Genomic DNA, 24653 nt, shown 5'->3' with positions numbered 1-24653 from the left:
CCGCCCCCTGTGCCGGGAGCAGCAGCTCATTTGCATTTAAAGGGACAGGCACAAAACGGTGCGTTTTTGCTCAGCCTCAAAAAGAGACAATTTTGACATGATATAAAAATATCTGTGGGGTATTTAGAGCTGTAACTTCACACACACACTCTGGGGACATCAGAGACGCCATTATATCAGCGCTTTAATCTTCATTAGACGTGTGAGCGTGTCATAAATGGCATGATTCGCATAGTTTCAGCAATATTTCATGTAATCTGATCCTCTTGCTCTGTGACACGAATTATTGTGACATTGGAGATGATTATCATAAGTGTGTGTGTGTGTGTGTTGAGCGTTTGACAGCTCATCATGTCCTCTCGTGTTCTTCCGTTCTGTCTGAGAGGCTAATAGGAAGTTAATGTTGTATTATTGATTTCGGGGAGTGTGTTCAGGGTAATATACAGCATTATATAGCACAAGCCTGATAGCACTGACTTTACAATCGCTTTAGCCAAAACAGGAAGTTTCAGTGTCAGGGCACTTCCTGTCTGAGTCCTGAAAGCACTCTTATCTCTCGCTGTAGAACACACACACACACACACACACACACACACACACATACACACCTGTTTTGATTTTTTTTAAACAAATGTCTATATCATTTTTTATACATTTTTGTTTCAGTTTTAGGTATTTTAGAACATCAAGTTAAGCTAAATGAACATGAGACATGTTCCCTTTTTATTTTAGTTAATGTTTATTTTATTTCGAGTAACGTAATGTTTTTAATTGTTTTAGTTTCAGTTATATTAATAATAACCCTGGTTCTATTGTGTACATCGCAAGGTTTAGGAATATGATAATATGGGTGAACCTCTCAACCTCTTCAAGCTAATATTTCACTACAAAAATGACTTTTCACTGAGAAATCTCTACTAAATCTCACAAATAATTACAAAGAAACTGTGGGTAACGTGAAATTTTGATAGTATTTTCTTATAAACACTTTGAAAAGTCATTTTTACAATAGATTTTAACCTACATATCAAAGTACCACGTGATCCCGTCATCATACCGTGGTAAAGCCACAGTAACTCATGATTTGATCTTGTTATATTGATCTGGATGAATAAGAGAGTAGAAACGCTGTTCTCTTGAAAGTGTCACGGCGGATGATGAACGAGTGTTTGTGGTTTGTTCTGGTTTAGTGTCGGCTAGTCATCATGAGTGACGAAGAGGACTGGACGCTAGCGCTCTTCATCTGACGCTCTTAGTCATTACTGCTCCATTAGCTCATGAAACCGGCCCATAATTCACTGGTGCAAACGTCTCCAGCGCTGATGTGAATCTTTGCAGTCCCGAGCCGCTCTATTGATCTGTTTTCCGGCTAATGCTCCGGCTTTTAACCGGCTGAAGTGCTGCGATTTGCTGACGGTGGTGAAGTGCTCGGGGTAAGTTGGGCCGGGCTGATTAAATATAGTGTTTAGGGTCAGACTGCAGCTGCGGACTGTGCTTTAAACCCAATAAATCAAAAGTACGCTGTAAAAAATGACTGGGATTTTAACGGACTGTAAAAATGCTACAGTGAAAAACTGTTTATTGGTTAACAGAAAGCTTCTGTATATACAGTGAATAACTGTGATTGATTAACCGTACATTTACATTTTACAGTAAAATACCGTAGTTTTTGGAAATTCTATTCTATAATTTACAGTGAAAACACGTAAATTGACATTCCCACAATTCCCGGCGTTTTTGATGTATTTTTGTTGAAATAACCGTTTCTTCATAGTGTGTACATTAGGGTTTTATGTTACATTTAATGTTATTAAATTATTGTTTATTACATTTTTAAAACCTCATGTGTGTTAGCATTAGTGTGTGTGTGAATGACAGTGTTCAGCTTCTATATCTCAGTGTGATCTCTCTCGTGATGAGCTTTGATTGATCATGTGACTCGCATCTCTGCTGTGATTGGTGGATCTCAGTGTTTTACAATTGTACAAAACATATTAGTCGGCTACTTCAATAAGTCAGTAAATGAACATTATATCGGATAATGAAACACTTTTTTTTTTTTTACTGTAAAGTTAAGTCAGTAAAAGCTAAAATGTTGCTACCGTATTTTTTACGGTACATTTCTGGCTGCCAGTTTTTCTACCGTAAGTTTACCGGATTGTTTCTGTACAGTGTAGATCTGTGAATATTACACTAGTCAAGCATCTCTATTATTAGTAAGGAAGCACCTTCATCACCGTCTGGTTTTGTTTCTCAGTTTGAGTTTTCCTCAGGTTCCTCAAAGGTATTTTTAGACGGCAGATGTTTCTCTTTAAGGCTTTGGGAGGAAAGACGCTTGCGTTCCCGATGGATTGATGATAGTTTATGCCGCCCGGAGAGCGAAAACAAACCCGAGAGCCAATATTTCAGGGTTCAGACGCTTGGCACACAGTCTTTCTGATGAAACGGGCGCCTGTTTTCATCAGGTTTTATGTGATTAAATGAACGACCCTCTGCTCACCTTCAGGAAAATCTAGTTTGTGAGTCTCCGGTTCGGCTGTTTGCGTTCCCGGAGGAATGAGCTCATGGTTTCGGAGGCGCGCAGGAACCCTGACATGTGTTTTGAGTTTAGTTTGACCTACATTCATCACGGGGGGTTCGGGACAAAGACTGAAGACTGACAGAGTCATCATGAAAATCAGGATCCTGAGATCTTGTTCTTCCGCAGAATCTCTTGTGCAGTTTCTGGGTTTAATAATGAAACTAGTTAGTTGGAAAATCTTCAGAAGAATGTTTGTCTGAGTGACGGGAACATGTTTAATCTGTGACGTTGAATGGTGTTTCTGTGTCAAGAGATTTCTATGTCACGATATTTATGAGGACAAGCATTTTCCCTTCTGTATAATAATGTGAAGAAGGAATATAAATAGTCCACTGCTGTAAAAAGGCAAAACATGTGTGTGATTTTGAGCTTTAAACCTTGAAACACTGTTTGTGAGATGATTAAAGCGTTCAGAGTCTCGAGGCGTTTGAATAAAAGAAGGATTTTTTTTTCCCACAATTTTGAGTTGCATATAACTTGCAATTGGGAGTTTATATCTCACAATCAGAGAAAAAGGTCAAATAAATATATATAGAAACTCGCAATTCTGACTTGTTTCTCATAATTCCAACTTTTATATCTCACAATTCTGTTGTTTATATCTAAGAAAAGGTTTTTTTCAGTTCTGTGGAAGAAACGCTGATTGAGTGAGATGTTTGTTTAAGCCGGAGAATGTTGGTGTTGGGAATGTTGTTGTGGTCATTATCCACATCTGGAAGCGGTTTTCCTAAATTACACTCGTTTCTGTGTGTCTGAATGAGCAGAACAGAGATGAGCTTTAGGAAGAGTTGTAAACCGAGAAGAACACAATGGACAGACAATGACGAGAGAGAGAGAGAGAGAGAGAGAGAGGTCAGATCAGTGGGTGGAGAAACACACACACACACACACACACTACCAGAGGAAACCCTCACCGCGTCTCTCTCTCTCTGTGTCTGCCTGATGTCTCTCTGTATTGACTCTGAACAGGACCTGAATGAGAACACCCACATGCTCCTAAAGCTCTGAGAGTGTCCGTATCAGCTCCAGTTCTCTGGAGATCCCCGAGTCGCTGGTGCGTTCATGAATGAGCTCAAACGCTGTGGATTTATGGAGTTTATACAGGACCTGATTGACACCGTCCGCTGGATTCGTTTGTGTTCGTGTCTAGTTTCATTCAGACGTTCGGAGGTTCACAGTTTGGGCTTCCCGATCCTGATTTCTCATCCCGTGTTCGTCTAAACGCACACAGTGAGTCTGAAGACGCTTTAGTTGCTGTTTGAGAACATCTGAGTGTTTTGTGCGGAGAGAGAGAGTGTAAAACTGAGTGTGTGTTTGGCCTGTTTTCCTCCAGGTGTCGTGATGCTTCATGTGTATCTCTGTTTGAAGGGATTTTCCAGGTCAAACACAAACTGAGTTCTGGGATTGACTTTTATTGTGCACTCTTAAAAATAAAAGTTCTCCAAAGAACCTTTCGGTGATCAGATCCTAAAATAACCATTTTTTCTTAGTTTGAAGAACTTTTTTTTTTCACTATAAAAACCTGGTTACACTTTATTTTAAGGTGTCAGTGTTACAGTGTAATTATATATTTCAGTACTGAGTAATATTAATGAACTACATGTACTTACTATAGGGTTAGGGTAGGATTAGGGTTTGGTTGAGGGCTTGTTAGTTGCATGTAATTATGCATGATTTACTGTTATTACTATGGTAAGTACATGTAACATGTAACAAGGACACTGTAAAATAAAGTGTTACCAAAAACCTTTTGTGCGATGGAAAGATTTGATGGATGTTAATCCACTTTTAGCTTTATTTTTAAGACTGAAGTGGATTTATTTGAACACATTGATTTCTCTGTGTTTACACCTGAGATTTGACTTCTCATGCAAAAGTAGCAATTCTAAAGCATGCTTTAAGGTCTCTGTGTTGGATTTCTTATGTTTATTGACTCTATTAAGGCTGTTGAGAACAAAACTCTGGATGTAGTTTTATTTGGTCAAGTATACTTTCTTTCTATATATATTCAAAAGTTTGGGGTCACTGAGAATTTCTTTCTTTTTTTGTGAAAGAAATTGATACTTTTGTTCATCAAGGAAACATTAAACTGATTATAAGTGACAGTAAAGACATTTATAATGTTGCAAAAGATTCTATTGAAAGTAAATGCTGTTCTTTTGAACTTTCTATTCATCAAAGAATCCTGAAGGATAAAATGTATCATAGTTTCCACAAACTCAACATTAAAAATAATCATAAATGTTTCTTGAGCATCAAATCATCATATTAGAGTGATCATGTGACACTGAAGACTGGAGTAATGATGCTGGAAATTCAGCTTTGATCACAGGAATAAATTACACTTTACTGTATATTCACATAGAAAACATAATATTTCACATTTTTACTGTATTTTTGATCAAACAAACGCAGCCTTGAGCAGAAAAGACATTTTGACATTTTGAATGTTAGTGAGTTGCATCTGTAATATTGCTCTAATGTCAGGACTGTCTTATAACATCAGCAATAATCAGATCATAAATATGTGTATGCATTAAAGTGTATCAGAAATCAGATGAAAAGAGAATCCGAAGCGAAACACACACACACACACGTCAGATCCACACACTCTTCATGCAGACGTCATTGTGTTTCAGCTAAAGTTTCGAGTGATGACTGCAGGCAAATTGCGTTTCCACTGAAGGCTTGATGTGTGTAAACAACAGGCAAGAACTTTTGAAGGCAATTAAGTTCTTCGTGTAACACAATCTAGGCTCCATCACGCTGATCGATACCTTGCTCTGAGTGACGCCGGTTCACTTACTAGCGATGAGAGAGACCTTCATCATCATCTTCATCATCATCAGCTCCTGTAGCCTTATCAATATTTGATAGAAACCCGGAGATGAAGCTGATATGAGCTTGAAGTAACTGGTTTTCTCTTCAGTAGTTTATGGAAATGCTGTAGTGTCTCCATCCCTGAAAATATTTTCGTCTAGAAACAAACTTTGTTGCATTATTGTCCTGTTATCTCTGTAAAGCTGCTCTGAAACACTCTGTGTTGTAAAAAGCGCAGTATAAGTAAAGCTGACTCGACTTGATGCTGTTCCTCATTAGCCGAGATGAAGAAACCGTGTGGATGTTCCTCATGATTGAGTGTAATGATGGCGAAGCTGTTCTGTCTGTGTTTGTTTGGTTTGTATATTAGCCTGTTAGTCTCTGTCTCTGATGATTCACGGCTGCTTCTTCTTCTGTGTTGTCAGGAAAGCTCAGTATCCGAGGATAAGCATGAGTTCTCCCGGCTCCGGGTCTCCTCTCGCTCCGGATCGCTCCGTGTCCCGAGACTCCATGGAGGATTACTGGAGCGAGATGAAGAACATCCAGGAGGACCGGCAGGACCGGCAGGAGGATCTGGTGGAGCGGGTCAGCTCGGACGGTGCGTGTCCAACACCGGTCGGCTCAGTTTACCCCCGCGGGCCAAACCAGTGCGCCGAGAACACGGTTCGGCCCGACGGTAGAAAAGCAGCCGTTCACTCACAATCATGTCCCTCAAACCCGAATGAATGACTTTCCTCCATTAATGCAGAGAAGTGATGTTTAGCAGACTGATCATGTGACTCGTTTTCATACAATGATGGTGTGATTCCCAGAAAGGACAAAAAACACCATAAAAGTAGGAAAGTTCATGGCAGCACATTTTACTAGTTCTGTCAAATCGATTAATTACGATTAATCACATCTAGCTTAAACGTTTGTACATATTTATATATATATATGTGTGTGTGTGTGTGTGTGTATATATATATATATATATATACACATAAACACACATATTAAATATTTACAAACTTTTATGTTAGACGCGATTAATCGATTTGACAGAACTAGTTTTTACATTAACTCAAACTTCATTTAATTTATTTGAGATTAACCCCAACTTGACAAGATTTTAAAAAATGAGTGGAAATGACGTGTACCGCCAGTTTGATTTTACTTATAAATTTATGGAAGCAACTTACTGTTTTAAACTTAAAGTCCCCCTGTAGTAAATCATTGTATCCCTTAAAACTTTCTTTAATCACCAAAATTACATATTTTAAAAAAAAACTTCATTCCTTAAAATATCTTGAATGTAACTCGACACCCTCGCCTCATTTAGTATGCGCGGTTCTATGAATATGCAAATGAGCCCCGCCTCCACTCACTCACTCAGCTCAGAGATCCACTGGTTGACGATCACACGTTGATCTGATTGGTTACAAGGTAGTTTGTGACGTCAGAAACACCAGCGATTTCAAAGCGTGTGTTTGAGACTGTCTTTGGTTCACTGCAGTTTTAAGGAGGAAATACTCAGCAATGGTGTCGACTTATGAACTTACACATGCTTTGTCTTAAAGCGTATTAAAAACACCACATAGACACATAAACTACATTAAACGCTGGATTTACACCACAGGAGGACTTTAAGTTTAAAGTCCTGGATTATGGGGAAGGCGTATGGACATTTGTGACAGATTGTATTTTTATGGTGTTTTTGGTCCTTTGATGGGGCTCACGTCCACCTTCATTGTATGAGAAAGAAGAACTAATACATCATCAGTGTTTTTGAACGCAAGTAGATGATGATGATGAACCCTGTTAAAGTCCACATGAAATCAGCGTTTACCTTTTAACTAAAATCATGTCTTTTTAATCTTTTATGCAAAGTTCGTCACTCAGTTCAGCTAAGAATGTGATTTCACCTCGACTAAATGCTTGCCATCATCATTTTGACATCATGTGATCCTGCATTCTAATTAGTGTGTGTGTGATTGGTTCAGAGGCGGAGCTTGAGGAGGCGTGGCTCCAGGAGGCGGGGCTTAGCACGCTGGTGATGGGAACTCAGAGCGACGGCCCGGCCGAGGCTCTTCTCTCCACGCTCACGCGATCACAGGCCGCTATGGTGAAGAAGCGAGTCGATAACTACACGCAAACACTGCGCAAGAGGAACCGACAACCCACGAGACACGTGCGGGACGTCTTCTCCATGCCAGACGCCTCGGTGAGCGCAAGCCAATCCACGAAGGCGACCTGCAATCGAGCGGATGGAAGCTAACCCTAACTGAATGCTAGGAAGTAGTTTATCAAATGGATTCCTATGAAGGTAAAAGAGTAGCAAAACTCGAGAGCATGTACATGCTGTACTTCCTAGCATTCAGTAGGAGCTTCCATCCGCTCAGCACACGATTGCAGGTTTAAAGGTGTCGTCTTTTCACAGGCGTGTCATTTTGATCATTTCCCATGATCCTTTGCTGCCGCAGCTGTTGTGGCCGGTTGTCCGGCGTGTGAATGTGTCTCAGAATAACCGCGACTGGAATGAGACACATGAGGAAACCCCAGACGTGTCTAAAATTAGCCAACAAACCTTCCACATTCCTGCTGAAACGACACATCCGAGTTTGGCTTCTTACCTTGTAAATGATATAAATACAGAACAAAATGTCATTGAGTGTCTTTGAGGTTCGAGGAGCTGAAGTCAAGAGGAATCAGAAGAAGTGACAGACCTGTGATGAACATTCGAGTGTTATTGGGTGTTAGTGTTAGTTTATCTGAAGTGTAGGGCGGGACTTGGTTCTGTGCATCGGTTGTTGATTGGATGTTGAGATGTGGGCGTGTTTTTAAAACTGGAGGCGGAGCATTCATTCAAAATAATGAATTCAAATTAAATATATTTTATAAATAGACTGCAGCAATTAACATTTTGTCACAACCTCTAGTGAATTACATGCTATATTGTTTAGTTGTCTATTCAGAATCATGGGAGAATTGTGACACACAAAAAATTGTGATTTCTTAATTTATTCACAGTCGTGCAGCTCTATATGAGATGTTCATCAAATTACCAGGTCAAAACATTTTTAGAAATGAAACATGCATGGGTGAGCTGTTCATAACAACATGCATTTAGAAAATAGATGGGGTTAATTTCCATTTCATGCCGATTTGAAAGCTGATGTTCAGATGGTGCGAGTCCTGTAGTTCAGACAGTATTATTATATGCATTTAATAATAATTAATTAATATTTGGTGACATTTTAAATACTGTGGTTTCTGTTAGATTTAGAGGATGTGTGGTCAGTAAATGGTCAGACAGACAGTCAGATAGACACAGTCAGATAGACAGACAGAGACAGATAGTCAGACAGACAGACAGACAGACAGACAGACACAGATAGATAAGAGAGTCAGTCAGATAGACAGATAGACAGTCAGACACAGTCAGATAGTCAGACAGACAGATAGACAGTCAGACAGACAGTCAGATAGACAGACAGTCAGACAGACAGACAGACAGATAGAGACAGTCAGACAGATAGTCAGACAGACAGACAGTCAGACAGATAGATGAGAGTCAGTCAGATAGACAGACAGACAGACAGTCAGATAGACAGACAGACAGACAGACAGTCAGATAGACAGACAGTCAGTCAGACAGACAGACAGACAGATAGAGACAGAGACAGTCAGATAGATAGACAGACAGATAGAGACAGAGACAGTCAGACAGACAGACAGACAGATAGAGACAGTCAGACAGATAGAGACAGAGACAGTCAGTCAGACAGACAGACAGATAGACAGAGAGAGTCAGTCAGACAGACAGACAGACAGATAGAGACAGACAGACAGATAGACAGAGAGAGTCAGTCAGACAGACAGACAGATAGACAGACAGATAGAGACAGTCAGACAGATAGAGACAGAGACAGTCAGACAGACAGACAGATAGATAGAGACAGTCAGACAGATAGAGACAGAGACAGTCAGTCAGACAGACAGACAGATAGACAGAGAGAGTCAGTCAGACAGACAGACAGATAGAGACAGACAGACAGATAGACAGAGAGAGTCAGTCAGACAGACAGACAGATAGACAGACAGATAGAGACAGTCAGACAGATAGAGACAGAGACAGTCAGTCAGACAGACAGACAGATAGATAGAGACAGTCAGACAGACAGACAGATAGAGTCAGTCAGTCAGACAGTCAGACAGACAGACAGATAGATAGAGACAGTCAGACAGACAGCACACGGGTGTTCAGGGTGAGTCAGCGGTGAGTAACGGTCAGCTGCTCTGACAGCTGAAATATCTCATAATGTGATTGGATATGAAGGACAGATTCACTGGACCGAAATAGTCCAACAAAAGTCCAGTGTTCAGCAGGACATCATCTATCCGGACATTATATACGCGACACATGCTAACTCATGCTAACTCATGCTAACTCTTGCTGAAATGATGTATATATGTGGGATGCGATGCCCTTTCTAAAGTGCGCTCTTTTCACTTACAAAAAGTGCTGTAGAAAGGCCTGTCGCCATTATTGATTATGGGTTATTTGATCAAATCAGAACATGTTTACCTCATGAGCGCTCTTTCGTGTGTGTGTGTGTGTGTGTGATGATGTCATTGTGTTCTCTTACAGTCGGAACTGACGCCTCCCATTTCTCCAAACGGACAGATCGCTCCCAAACTTCCCCAGTGGAATCCTCCTAAAGGTTGGACAACGTTTGAGCCTCTAGATATACAGTCCAACCAAACATTACTCAGACACCAGAGATCAACTTTGATTTCACTAGTGTGTGCAGGACACTATAGTTCATTTATGTACGTGAGGAGAGCAAAATAAAGTAAACAGTGACATATTATACCCCAAAATCTGGCAAAATTTATACAAATTTGGGACCAAAAATGATTGGGACACTTTGAGCTGATCATGTTCTGCTGAAGTGTTTTGTCTTTAATTGCTAATGCTCTTTTTACACACAGACTGAACACAATGAAGCATTGCTTGGTGATTGGTTGAGCTAAACTGGTATTATCTAATTGTGTAGTTAAATTTAACAGCTGACAGATATTCAACATAACTCATGTGTGAGACAGTCTAACAGAAGGACGGACAAAACCAGTCAAATATCAGCTGAGTTCTGCTCATGTTTTATTACCACTTCCTAAACTATAGCGAATAAACTGATAATGTGAGAAATGTTGAAGGTGTCTAAATAAATGTAGGTTTGACTGTATTAAATGTATTAATTTAGCAGATGCTTTTATCCAGTGATTAACAAATGAGGAACATCACGTAATATTGACAGTACGTGATGAGAAATAGAAGCTATAGTTATTATTTTAGCGCCTGTGTTTCTGGTTTAGCTTTAGCTAAGAGCTCATGGAATATGAGCATTGGTGATTAAAGGAGGTTTTAGTGAGGCTTAATGTTGTTTGGTTTAGTAATAATCCATGTGTTGTGTGTCCAGTTCCTCCGGCGTGTGCGGCCTTCACTCCGCCGGACAGTAGAAGCTCGAGCGGCGGGTCAGAGCCCATCGTGTTAGCGCTCGACGTCCCGTATTCAGAAGCAGCTCGAGCTCACCGGAAGGGCCGGGAATGCCACGACTGCAGGAGGACCCGGAAAGACGACAAGGATTTACCGGTGTGTATTAGATCGTTTAGTTTATTTGCATATAACATTTAAAAACAACGTGAGATGATCCTGATCTGACACTAGACTGCAGGAAAGAGTCAAAAAATGACCAACTTTTTTTTTTGTCAATGAAATGAATGTTTTATATTTTAGTTTGATAATGTTTTTTATTATATATTTTGTGTTTTTAGGGGATTTGTTTATTCTAAATGATATTTACGCTGTATTTATTATCCATTTATTCACTTTTTGAGCATAGACCTGAAAATGACATTTCCAGCTTAAACTGTGGTAAATCTTGAATGCTTTAAAGCACAGACTGAAGTTTGATCTCTTTTCAAAGACGACACTTGGCAGATTATTGCTGACGTGAAAAAAGTTTTAAAAAATGAACTTAAAAAAAGTTGCAGAATTTTACGTTTATTGTTATGAAAAATGCACAAAATTACTATTTTCAATTTTTTATATTAAATATATATTTTCAAAAATCACGATTTACTCTAAAAATGCAAGAAAATCAAAGGCATAAATCTAAAAAAGTTATTTTCCAAATTTGACCCTGATATCTAAAAAAATGAGCTTTCGGTGAGATTGTGTTCGGCTGCAGTACCAAACGCTTCCACTAGAGGAAACTCGTCTCCTATTCATTTCCAGCGCGCTCATGTTTGACCGCGAGGAGCTCAAGTGTGACTAGTTTTTACAGGACCATTTAACCTGTTCGAATCATGTCCATGATTTTTTTGTTCACAAAGCAAGTGCCAAAACCTTTACCAAGTTTCGTACCATTCCAATGAAGATTTTAAATGTTTTTATGCTCACCAAGGCTGCATTTATTTCATAAAATATTGTGAAATATTATTACAATTTGAAACAGCTGTTTTCTGTGTGAATATACAGTAAAGTGTAATTTATTCCTGTGATCAAAGCTGAATGTTCAGCATCATTACTCCAGTCTTCAGTGTCACATGATCCTTCAGAAATCACTCTAATATGATGATTTGCTGTTCAAGAAACATTTATAATTATTATCAATGTTGAAAACAGTTCAAATGTTTGTGGAAACCGTGATACGTTTTATTTTTCAGGATTCTTTGATGAATAGAAAGTAAAAGAACAATGTTATGAATGTCTTCACTGTCACTTTTGACCAATTTTAACGCGCCCTTCCTGAATAAAAGTATTAATTTCTTACTGAGCCCAAACGTGTGCATATCAGCTCCAAATAAAACAAACTAAACCCTAACCATGTCATCACAGGAAAGAAAATGGGAAAGAAATGCGCATTTACCGGAAGTGTTTACCCTTCTGTTGCCTGAAACAAAAACGTAGCATTTACTGAAAGCATTTTGGATGGTGAGGTCAGATCAGATGGTGTGGTGTAATGAGGTTTGTGGTGTGTGTTCAGGGTTTTCAGACAGTGAGGCCCAGACAGGGTGTGACGCGAGTGAACGATCTGTCGTCGGAGGACATCAGGAAGATCGGATACATCTCTCTGATCGAACTGACCACATTCTACGACATCATGGGCATCGAGATGAAGAGGAACCGTGTGGAGCGCAGTAAAGCTCGAGGTGCGTCTCAATCAACCAGACTCAGAAACCACGTGAAACTGACTCTTAAAGGGATAGTTCACCCAAAAATGAAAATTAGCCCATGATTTACTCTCCCTGAAGTCATCCTAGGTGTTTATGACATTCTTCTTTCAGACGGATACAATCAGAGTTATATTAAAAAATGTCCTGGCTCTTCCAAGCTTTATAATGGCAGTGAATGGCTGTTTCTGTTCTGAAGTCCATCATAAGCGCATCTATCCATGATAAAAGTGCATCTATCCATCATAAGTGCATCTATCCATCATAAGTGCATCTATCCATCATAAAAGTGCATCTATTCATCATAAAAGTGCATCTATCCATCATAAAAGTGCATCTATCCATGATAAAAGTGCATCTATCCATCATAAAAGTGCATCTGTCCATCATAAAAGTGCATCTATCCATCATAAAAGTGCATCTATCCATCATAAAAGTGCATCTCTCCATCATAAAAGTGCATCTCTCCATCATAAAAGTGCATCTCTCCATCATAAGTGCATCTATCCATCATAAAAGTGCATCTGTCCGTTATAAAAGTGCATCTATCCATCATAAAAGTGCATCTATCCATCATAAAAGTGCATCTATCATCATAAAAGTGCATCTATCCATCATAAAAGTGCATCTATCATCATAAAAGTGCATCTGCAAACGTGTTTTTGTAAAATAATGGCGCTTTCTGTCGACTCGGTCTTGAACTTGAGCGCATCACATAAATGAACAGAGGCTCGGCGTATACTCGCCTCACAGACATGAGATATATCTATAGAAAGCTTGACATGTCTACATTTGAATGAACAGATTCCAATGGAAAATAAATATTCTCAGATTATGTAATCCGTATGAAACGTGCATATATGACGAGTCAGCATCGTCGACTTAATCTCTGCAGACGAAAACACAGAAAACAATCACCAATAAATTAGACAGTCATTCTGTTATTCATAATCATAATGTTTGCCGGTGCACTGTGGCTTTATGTTTTTGATTTTGTGCGCTGATTAGGGCATACGTATATTATATAGGCAATTAAAGATGCATTATTATGATTTTTGACTTATTAATATAAACGCGCGATTAGTCGACTAATGGCTTAAATGAACGTCTACTAGTCGACTACTAACATCATTACTCAAAGGGCAGCGCTACTAATAACGCTGTCGTTTGTTTCCCACAGACAGCGGGATATTCGGCGTTCCTCTCACTACGCTGCTGGAAAACGACCAGAAGAAATATCCCGGCTCCAGAGTTCCTCTGGTTTTCAGGAAGGTACGTGGCTCTTCTTTCCCTCTTCGGTTGTTAGAAACGAGGTTGAAACACTGGAATGTTGTGATCAAGATTGTGAGCGCAGGCTTTTCCGGAAAGTTCCTAGTCAGCACTTCTCGCTATCTCACATTATCCTGACCTGGCGACCCACGCTCCTCTCGCTTTTCCAAAAAACAAAGGCGGTGGCCAGAAGTGCTCTGGTTTGCTTTACACGGCTGTCTTGACCTCAATGTTTCTGTGTTTAAGTGGAATGAGGGAGGCCGTTTATTGTTTCACTGCTTCACCCCTTCAGGCGCTTGAGGGATTTACTGAGGGAACACTTAGAAACAGGATTAAAATAGACGCTTTAATAAACGGTCAGGAGTGAATCTGCTCTAGGAGATTTTTCCCACAGTGCAACACTCTCAGTAGAGAAGCAGAAATGCAGCGTTGACAGCTGATGAGTCCTGATCTCTTATCTGATAAAGACTCTGTGTGTCTGAATGAGCTGGAATCTCAATCATCTCTGTCAGAAAACAACAGCACACAGACATGCTACTCACAACTGCTTCAAACGAGACTGTGCTGTTGTTACCATGGTACAAGTACAAAACTTATGGTGTTACCATAGTAGATGCCTACAAAACATGGCGTTATTGTGGAAGACATGGCGTTACCATGGTGAATGTCCAGAAAACATGGTGTTACTGTAGTTAAAGTTGGGAAAACTTGGTGTTACTGTAGTAAAAGCCCAGAAAACATGGTGTTACTGGAAAGTCTGGAAAACATGGTGTTACTGTAGTAAAAGCCCGGAAAACATGGCGTTTCTGTTGTAAAAGCCTGGAAAACATGGCGTTGCTGTAGTAAAAGCCCGGAAAACATGGCGTTGCTGTAGTAAAAGCCCGGAAAGCATGGCGTTGCTGTAGTAAAAGCCCGGAAAGCATGGCGTTGCTGTAGTAAAAGCCCGGAAAGCATGGCGTTGCTGTAGTAAAAGCCCGGAAAACATGGCGTTGCTGTAGTAAAAGTCCGGAAAACATGGCGTTACTGTAGTAAAAGCCCGGAAAGCATGGCGTTGCTGTAGTAAAAGCCCGGAAAACATGGCGTTGCTGTAGTAAAAGCCCGGAAAGCATGGCGTTGCTGTAGTAAAAGCCCGGAAAGCATGGCGTTTCTGTAGTAAAAGCCCGGAAAGCATGGCGTTGCTGTAGTAAAAGCCCGGAAAACATGGCGTTGCTGTAGTAAAAGTCCGGAAAACATGGCGCTACTGTAGTAAAAGCCCGGAAAGCATGGCGTTTCTGTAGTAAATGCTGTAGTAAAAGCCCGGAAAACATGGCGTTGCTGTAGTAAAAGTCCGGAAAACATGGCGCTACTGTAGTAAAAGCCCGGAAAGCATGGCGTTTCTGTAGTAAATGCCTGGAAAACATGGCGTTTCTGTAGTAAAAGCCTGGAAAGCATGGCGCTACTGTAGTAAAAGCCCGGAAAACATGGCGCTACTGTAGTAAAAGCCCGGAAAGCATGGCGTTTCTGTAGTAAAAGCCCGGAAAGCATGGCGTTGCTGTAGTAAAAGCCCGGAAAGCATGGCGTTGCTGTAGTAAAAGCCCGGAAAACATGGCGTTGCTGTAGTAAAAGCCCGGAAAGCATGGCGTTGCTGTAGTAAAAGCCCGGAAAGCATGGCGTTTCTGTAGTAAAAGCCCGGAAAGCATGGCGTTGCTGTAGTAAAAGCCCGGAAAACATGGCGTTGCTGTAGTAAAAGTCCGGAAAACATGGCGCTACTGTAGTAAAAGCCCGGAAAGCATGGCGTTTCTGTAGTAAATGCTGTAGTAAAAGCCCGGAAAACATGGCGTTGCTGTAGTAAAAGTCCGGAAAACATGGCGCTACTGTAGTAAAAGCCCGGAAAGCATGGCGTTTCTGTAGTAAATGCCTGGAAAACATGGCGTTTCTGTAGTAAAAGCCTGGAAAGCATGGCGCTACTGTAGTAAAAGCCCGGAAAACATGGCGCTACTGTAGTAAAAGCCCGGAAAGCATGGCGTTTCTGTAGTAAAAGCCTGGAAAACATGGCGCTACTGTAGTAAAAGCCCGGAAAACATGGCGTTTCTGTAGTAAAAGCCTGGAAAACATGGCGTTACTGTAGTAAAGGCCCAGAAAGCATGGTGTTACTGTAGTAAAAGCCTGGAAACCATGGTGTTTCTTATAGTAAATGTCCAGAAAGCCATGTTAATACCCAGCACGTGTGTTTGTGTGTCTCATGTGATAATGATTATGTTTCTGTTTTCAGTTGTTGTCTAAACTGGAGCAGACGGGGTTACAGACGGAGGGAATCCTCAGGGTCCCGGGATCAGCATCCAGAGTGAAGGTAAATAATCCATCATCACTCCAGAGGAACACGGCCTGGTCCAGTATTTGTGTTGTTTTGCTCAGTGAGACATCCGTAAAGCATCTGACCTGGATTTCTCCCACTGATTCCAGCTTTAATTTTAACTCAGTGTTATTTGACCGGTTCATCAACTGATGAATTTGGCCACGAGTAACTCCTGCTGGTGTCATGTCAAGTCACCTTCATTTATACAGCGCTTTAACAATATAGATAGTTTCAAAGCAGCTTTACAGTGATAATAGGAGATTACAGTGTCAGAGATTGTTTTGGCTTTACAGCAGCTCTAGAATAAAGTTATTGTCCAGATAAAGTTAGTTTTTGAGAAATTAAATTTTTTTTTTTAAAGCATCATCATCTCCGCGTAAACTTCAAAAACGCGAATCTGTGAAAACACTGACATGACACTGATATGCACATGCATATTACGTGTTCAGTCAATAGTTATGCGCGTTTGAATATAAATGTGCGCAGGCGTGTAGTCCTTCTTTACAAATTGCCCTCAACAAATTTCTTGTCTGGCCTTAAAAATTCCTAATATTCCTAAATGCATGTGTTTGTCCTCCACAGCACCTGCGTCAGGAGCTGGAGCTGAAGTTCTACGAGGATCGCTTCGACTGGGATCAGGTGCGTCAGAACGACGCGGCGGGTTTGTTGAAGATGTTTATCCGCGAGCTGCCGTATCCTTTGCTAACCCAACAGCATCTGCCAGCGTTCACAGCGGCTCAGAGTGAGTCTGAACACACACACACACACACACACACGAGTCCACCAGTAGCCGCGTTTCCATTACAGATTTGCGCCAAACTTTTGCGATATTTTCTAAATGTCGATAAAAAACTATTGCGAAATGACCACGTTTCCATTAACCGATGTTTTGCGACTAAAACATCATTTTCTCCTCTCTTGATAAGTCATTCCAACAATTATAGAAACGGATGTTGGTAGATTTACATATATCCCAGCAGCCACCGCAGTTTTATTTTTAACCGAAGGAGACGTTGGCGTGTTTTCCAAGCATGAATGATTAGCATAAATAACTGATAGCATTAACATCTGCTTCAAGCTCTTGATTGTGGCATTTCTTTGTTTAGAATCCAGTAGCTATTCCTGTAATACTTTTGTCTTTTATGAGTTTAATACAGAACTCTCTCGTCTTCTGTCCAAACACACCGCGCCTTCTTTAAAGAATTATACATTTCTCGTTCGCCAGATGACCTGTAAATGCGCAAAAACTGTTTCCAATGCAGTTTTGGGAAATAACCCTGTCTCGAACTGCCTGAACACCGCCTCATGCGAGCGGGAAAACTTTTTTGCGAAATTTACGCGTTTCCATTGAGCGTATTTTTTCAATTCGCAATTTCAATTTGCGCAATTTGAATGGTAATGGAAACGCGGCTACTGTCTGTTCTGAGTCACGTCACTCATCTCTCTCTCTCTCCATCCGTGTGTCAGGCATCTCATCGGCCAAACACCAGTTTCAGGCTCTTCATCTCCTCATCATGCTGCTTCCCGAAGCCAACAGAGACACGCTGAAGGTCTGTTCATCTCCACACACTGTTCATGAAGATCATCAGCTCAATAATAGGGGTGTAACGATATTTTACGATTATTACTAATTATATATCATATAATAACTAGGGGTGTAACGATACCCTCATGTCACGATCCGATACATATCCCGATACTGAACTCACGATACCATATTATTGCGATACTCCCAGACATATGATAAATGGTAAACAACATTTTGTATGTTGATTAAAATGCTAAATTTGATATTACATTGTGTGTGTAAATGAATAGTCTTGGACTTGGTGCTGAAACCCAAAGCACAGGACAATAGAGACACCAGAAGAACAATATTCATGATTCTGAAGCTGAAAATACTGAATTATTGTAGATGAATATGCTTGATCTCTGTCACTGACTAGATATATTTAATAATGTAGGACACTTTTACTGGGAACATCAGAAGATATTTGATATATCATTATCAGGAGCCATAAATATTCCCACATTACATTATTATACATTATATTCAACATTATATATAGTAGTTTAATTACTGACACTGAAACACAGTAATTTTTATTTTGGGTGAACTATCCACGATATTGCTGAATTTTTGTATTGTGATATATTGAGATGATATATTGTTACACCCCTACTAAATAACTATCATTTAAGGCTTTTTGACTCCAACACCCTCATTTTCAAAGACAATAAAAGGCCCTCAATGTATTTATGATACTTCTGCTATAATGACATTTTAAAACCGTTTATTTACTAAAACTATGACTGGCGGTAATTTTAAATAATTAAATAATATAATTATAAATAATTAAGTTCCATTATTCATTATTATAGTTAACTAAAACCATTAAAAACATTTCCGTTACTTGAAATATATAAAAATAAAATAAAAACAGTTGCTAAAGCAACATTTCCCATTTTCATTTAGATTAACTTGAGATATTAAAATAACTAAAACTGAAATATAAATGAATGAAAACAATATGGACATATTTGACAAAAAGCAATAATTAATAAAAACACAAAAATTCATTTTTTTTAAACTAAAATTAAAATGAAAACAGAAAATTAAAATATAAAAAACTAATTTAAAATATAAAAAAACATATATAATAGTATCTCAATGATACTAAAATCAAATAACACTTGCTCACAGTTATATTTCCAATGATAAATTATAGTTTGTGGTTTTTAGCCAAAAACCTATTATGGAGCTTGAAATGTATATGAATTTGTTCACAGAACATTATATCCAGGATCAGGAGAACCAAGTATAAAATACAGAAAATGGCTGTTAAAATGAGAAATATGATTTCAGCTTACATCTTCATTTTCAGCTCATTTTAAAGCTTGAGAACTGCTTCTTTAAGGTCAGATTTCTCCCCAGACATGAGCTAAATCTGACAAAACCTGGCATTTATAAAAACCAGATCTATAGAAGTTAAGATCGAATAAAATACATTTTAAATGAGCGTTCTGTGGTTTAGTGTAAATAAAACAGCACGAGTCTATGGAATGTCCCTATTTAGAGAACTGAGTGTGTGTTTAAATGAGCATGTTCTCAAGGGAAGTTGATGAACCGGTCGGACGAGCGGCATGAATCTGTGATGACGCACACACACACACACACACACACACACACAGGCAGACGTGAGAGAGAATCAGGCTTGTTTGACGTCATGTTTGGTGCCCATATTCTCATGTGGAGATCCACACTGATTCTGTTCCTGCTGAAATCTGCTGAAAACGCAGTACAGATGCAGTCGACGTCAGCAGAGGTCACGGGTTCGACTCGCAGGGAATGAAGCTTCAATGCAGCGCGAGTCAAATTTATGTTTGTTTGCGGTGTTTGTTCTCAGGCTTTTCTGGAGTTCCTGAGAAAGGTGGTGGCGTACGAGGCGACGAACCGCATGAGTCTGTGGAACGTCTCCATGATCGTAGCGCCAAATCTCTTCACTTTCCGCGGGAAGAACGCCAAACAGGAGGAGATGCAGGTTGCCGTTGCTGCCGCCCAACTCGTGCGTCTCCTCATTACCCATCAGGACCTGCTGTGGACGGTGAGCATCTGCAGCTACATGAGCCACGTGATCGCTTCATATCCAGAAATATTCAAAAAAGTGTGGAAAACGTGGTGTTATTGTAGTAAAAGCCTGAAAACATGGTGTCACTGTAGTAAAAGCCTGAAAACATGGTGTTTCTGTAGTAAAAGTCCAGAAAACATGGTGTTTCTGTAGTAAAAGCCTGGAAAATATGGTGTTACTGTGGTAAATGTCCAGAAAACATTGTGTTACTGTAGTAAAAGTCCAGAAAACATGGCGTTTCTGTAGTAAAAGCCTGAAAACATGGTGTTGCTGTGGTAAAAGTCCAGAAAACATGGCGTTTCTGTAGTAAAAGCCTGAAAACATGGTGTTGCTGTGGTAAAAGTCCAGAAAACATGGCGTTTCTGTAGTAAAAGCCTGAAAACATGGTGTTGCTGTGGTAAATGTCCACAAAACATGGCGTTTCTGTAGTAAAAGCCTGAAAACATGGTGTTATTGTAGTAAAAGCCTGAAACCATGGCGTTTCTGTAGTAAAAGTCCAGAAAACATGGTGTTTCTGTAGTAAAAGCCTGAAAACATGGTGTTATTGTAGTAAAAGCCTGAAACCATGGCGTTTCTGTAGTAAAAGTCCAGAAAACATGGCGTTTCTGTAGTAAAAGCCTGAAAACATGGTGTTGCTGTGGTAAAAGTCCAGAAAACATGGCGTTTCTGTAGTAAAAGCCTGAAAACATGGTGTTATTGTAGTAAAAGCCTGAAACCATGGCGTTTCTGTAGTAAAAGTCCAGAAAACATGGTGTTTCTGTAGTAAAAGCCTGAAAACATGGTGTTATTGTAGTAAAAGCCTGAAACCATGGCGTTTCTGTAGTAAAAGTCCAGAAAACATGGCGTTTCTGTAGTAAAAGCCTGAAAACATGGTGTTGCTGTGGTAAATGTCCACAAAACATGGCGTTTCTGTAGTAAAAGCCTGAAAACATGGTGTTATTGTAATAAAAGCCTGAAACCATGGCGTTTCTGTAGTAAAAGTCCAGAAAACATGGCGTTTCTGTAGTAAAAGCCTGAAAACATGGTGTTGCTGTGGTAAATGTCCACAAAACATGGCGTTTCTGTAGTAAAAGCCTGAAAACATGGTGTTATTGTAGTAAAAGCCTGAAACCATGGCGTTTCTGTAGTAAAAGTCCAGAAAACATGGTGTTTCTGTAGTAAAAGCCTGAAACCATGGTGTTATTGTAGTAAAAGCCTGAAACCATGGCGTTTCTGTAGTAAAAGTCCAGAAAACATGGCGTTTCTGTAGTAAAAGCCTGAAAACATGGTGTTGCTGTGGTAAATGTCCACAAAACATGGCGTTTCTGTAGTAAAAGCCTGAAAACATGGTGTTATTGTAGTAAAAGCCTGAAAACATGGCGTTTCTGTAGTAAAAGTCCAGAAAACATGGTGTTTCTGTAGTAAAAGCCTGGAAAATATGGTGTTACTGTGGTAAATGTCCAGAAAACATTGTGTTACTGTAGTAAAAGTCCAGAAAACATGGCGTTTCTGTAGTAAAAGCCTGAAAACATGGTGTTGCTGTGGTAAATGTCCACAAAACATGGCGTTTCTGTAGTAAAAGCCTGAAAACATGGTGTTATTGTAGTAAAAGCCTGAAACCATGGCGTTTCTGTAGTAAAAGTCCAGAAAACATGGTGTTTCTGTAGTAAAAGCCTGAAAACATGGTGTTATTGTAGTAAAAGCCTGAAACCATGGCGTTTCTGTAGTAAAAGTCCAGAAAACATGGCGTTTCTGTAGTAAAAGCCTGAAAACATGGTGTTGCTGTGGTAAAAGTCCAGAAAACATGGCGTTTCTGTAGTAAAAGCCTGAAAACATGGTGTTATTGTAGTAAAAGCCTGAAACCATGGCGTTTCTGTAGTAAAAGTCCAGAAAACATGGTGTTTCTGTAGTAAAAGCCTGAAAACATGGTGTTATTGTAGTAAAAGCCTGAAACCATGGCGTTTCTGTAGTAAAAGTCCAGAAAACATGGCGTTTCTGTAGTAAAAGCCTGAAAACATGGTGTTGCTGTGGTAAATGTCCACAAAACATGGCGTTTCTGTAGTAAAAGCCTGAAAACATGGTGTTATTGTAGTAAAAGCCTGAAACCATGGCGTTTCTGTAGTAAAAGTCCAGAAAACATGGTGTTTCTGTAGTAAAAGCCTGAAAACATGGTGTTATTGTAGTAAAAGCCTGAAACCATGGCGTTTCTGTAGTAAAAGTCCAGAAAACATGGCGTTTCTGTAGTAAAAGCCTGAAAACATGGTGTTGCTGTGGTAAATGTCCACAAAACATGGCGTTTCTGTAGTAAAAGCCTGAAAACATGGTGTTATTGTAGTAAAAGCCTGAAAACATGGCGTTTCTGTAGTAAAAGTCCAGAAAACATGGTGTTTCTGTAGTAAAAGCCTGGAAAATATGGTGTTACTGTGGTAAATGTCCAGAAAACATTGTGTTACTGTAGTAAAAGTCCAGAAAACATGGCGTTTCTGTAGTAAAAGCCTGAAAACATGGTGTTGCTGTGGTAAATGTCCACAAAACATGGCGTTTCTGTAGTAAAAGCCTGAAAACATGGTGTTATTGTAGTAAAAGCCTGAAACCATGGCGTTTCTGTAGTAAAAGTCCAGAAAACATGGTGTTTCTGTAGTAAAAGCCTGAAAACATGGTGTTATTGTAGTAAAAGCCTGAAACCATGGCGTTTCTGTAGTAAAAGTCCAGAAAACATGGCGTTTCTGTAGTAAAAGCCTGAAAACATGGTGTTGCTGTGGTAAATGTCCACAAAACACAGTGTTACTGTAGTAAAAGCCTGGAAAACATGGTGTTGCTGTAGTAAAAGTCCAGAAAACATGGTGTTTCTGTAGTAAAAGCCTGGAAAACATGGTGTTGCTGTGGTAAATGTCCACAAAACACAGTGTTACTGTAGTAAAAGCCTGGAAACCATGGCGTTTCTGTAGTAAAAGTCCAGAAAACATGGTGTTTCTGTAGTAAAAGCCTGGAAAACATGGTGTTGCTGTGGTAAATGTCCAGAAAACACAGTGTTACTGTAGTAAAAGCCTGGAAAACATGGTGTTGCTGTAGTGAAAGTCCAGAAAATATGCTGTTACTGTAGTAAATGTTAAGAAAACATGGTGTTACTGTAGTAAAATCCAAAAAACATTAGCCATCAGGACATGCTGTGTGTGGACCGTGAGCATCTGAAAAGCTACATTAACCATGTTTTCGCTTGATATTCAGAAATGAGCTGGGCTCATATGTCTTTGTGTCGCTGACGTCTGATATTCGTATCCGCAGGTCCCGTGTTTCCTGATCTCCCACGTCAGAAAAATGAACGAAGCCGCCACGGGAAAGAAAACACCGACCTCAGAGAAAACCAAACGCAGACTATTGAGGAGATGGAACGTGGAGAAGGACCGAGACCGCAGTGAAGTGAGTGCTCATGGGACTGAACCTTCATTCCTCGTTTGGATAAAAGTTAATCGACACTGGGGAGCCGTGAACCAGGGTTATTATTGCTAACCAAAACCATTAAAAAACAACATTTGGAATAAAATGAAAGTTAACTTAACTGAACTAATAGCCCACATTTTTTGGCAACACTTAGTTTCACTTTAAGCACTTAAATATACAAAAATTGAAATAAAATGAATAAAAACGATTAATTAACCATAATATAAATTCATAACATAAAATTAGTGCTGTTAAATCGATTAATCGTATCTAACATGAAGGTTTGCGTTTATATAATATGTGTGTGTGTGTGTATATCAGTTTATATACATACAAAAGTATCTAAGTATCTAAAACAGTATCTAAATGATGCTAAAATAACATTGCGTGAACGTGATTGTGTTGTTAAATTATTGAATTAACTTAAAATCTTAAAGTACATGTTTGAGTTCATAGGCGCTGATGAAAACATTGGAGAATTTCTGGTGTATGCTAATATTATGATGTGGCCGTTTATGCAGAACGCGATTTTATGATTTGTACAGCCTGAAATGTTGACAAATCTAAGATGGCGGACGCGCTGACGTATCCGGAGCGGCAGAATGTGGAATCTATAGGCGTTTACTCACATTACACGTTATGTTACATATTTTAACTTGAGCGCCTCAAACATGACTTACATCAGCTGATATGAATCTGTTCAGATGGATTACTACGTCTCTCGCCACAGGTTCAAATGTGCCGTTGATAGTAAACAGATCCGTGAAGTCAGAACTAGCAACGACGGCGTGGGCTAGCTACAGCACTGTAGTAGCCTACTATATAGAGAAAGAGAGAGATAAACTGAGCGTCTGCGATTACCTTCATCTGTTAGAGCTTTTATTCTCCAGGTCCAGCCATAAAGTCGTGAAATAATGCATCATGACACCGAGGAACATCCTTTTAGCGCTGATTTCACGCGACGGCCGGCAGTCAGTCAGTCAGTCAGTCAGCGCTGATAGATATTGGCGCGTAATTTCCTCGGTGACGCGTTGCTCGACAGTTGACAGTTTTGAACATAAGGTGATCTTCAAAAATAATAATAATTAAAAAATAAAAAAATCAACAATAAAGTAATTATTAAAACAATTTCAACCTTGTTTAGTTCCTAAATTAATCAAGAGTTTTTGAACGAATTAATTGAATGGACTGATTCACTCACAAAGACGTAATTTGGCGCCACCTACTGGCGAAAACCATGTAACTTGCACTGAGTGTAAACAAACATTGAGATACTCCATGTGATAAAAGACATATGATAAAAGATTAACAAAAAATTTACTGTTGATTAAAATGCTAAATTTGATATTACATTGTGTGTGTAAATGAATAGACTTGGACT

At 39.5% G+C, this 24653-nt stretch overlaps 1 protein-coding gene across 4 annotated transcripts in view; it reads left to right on the top strand.

Moving 5' to 3' along the window:
- The window catches only part of arhgap28 (Rho GTPase activating protein 28), a 32933-nt gene that overhangs the window by 5377 nt on the left and 2903 nt on the right, over nucleotides 1–24653 (top strand). For 3 of the 4 annotated variants that reach the window (XM_084398298.1, XM_084398297.1, XM_084398299.1), the window contains exons 2-12: nucleotides 5827–5999; nucleotides 7384–7604; nucleotides 10032–10104; nucleotides 10864–11036; nucleotides 12433–12598; nucleotides 13800–13891; nucleotides 16140–16217; nucleotides 16806–16965; nucleotides 17691–17773; nucleotides 19631–19828; nucleotides 23117–23251. In XM_084398298.1, the coding sequence (XP_084254424.1) occupies nucleotides 5827–5999; nucleotides 7384–7604; nucleotides 10032–10104; nucleotides 10864–11036; nucleotides 12433–12598; nucleotides 13800–13891; nucleotides 16140–16217; nucleotides 16806–16965; nucleotides 17691–17773; nucleotides 19631–19828; nucleotides 23117–23251 (1552 nt within the window). Of the gene's footprint in view, nucleotides 1–3538; nucleotides 3812–5826; nucleotides 6000–7383; nucleotides 7605–10031; nucleotides 10105–10863; nucleotides 11037–12432; nucleotides 12599–13799; nucleotides 13892–16139; nucleotides 16218–16805; nucleotides 16966–17690; nucleotides 17774–19630; nucleotides 19829–23116; nucleotides 23252–24653 lie in introns of those variants that run through there. The other variant, XM_084398300.1, reaches the window with a different exon arrangement.

The sequence above is a fragment of the Rutilus rutilus genome (genome assembly GCF_951802725.1).
Source record: "Rutilus rutilus genome assembly, chromosome: 24".
Lineage (NCBI taxonomy): Eukaryota > Metazoa > Chordata > Actinopteri > Cypriniformes > Leuciscidae > Rutilus > Rutilus rutilus.
Note: the sequence above shows the minus strand (reverse complement) of the source record. Positions and strands in the feature narration are given on the sequence as shown.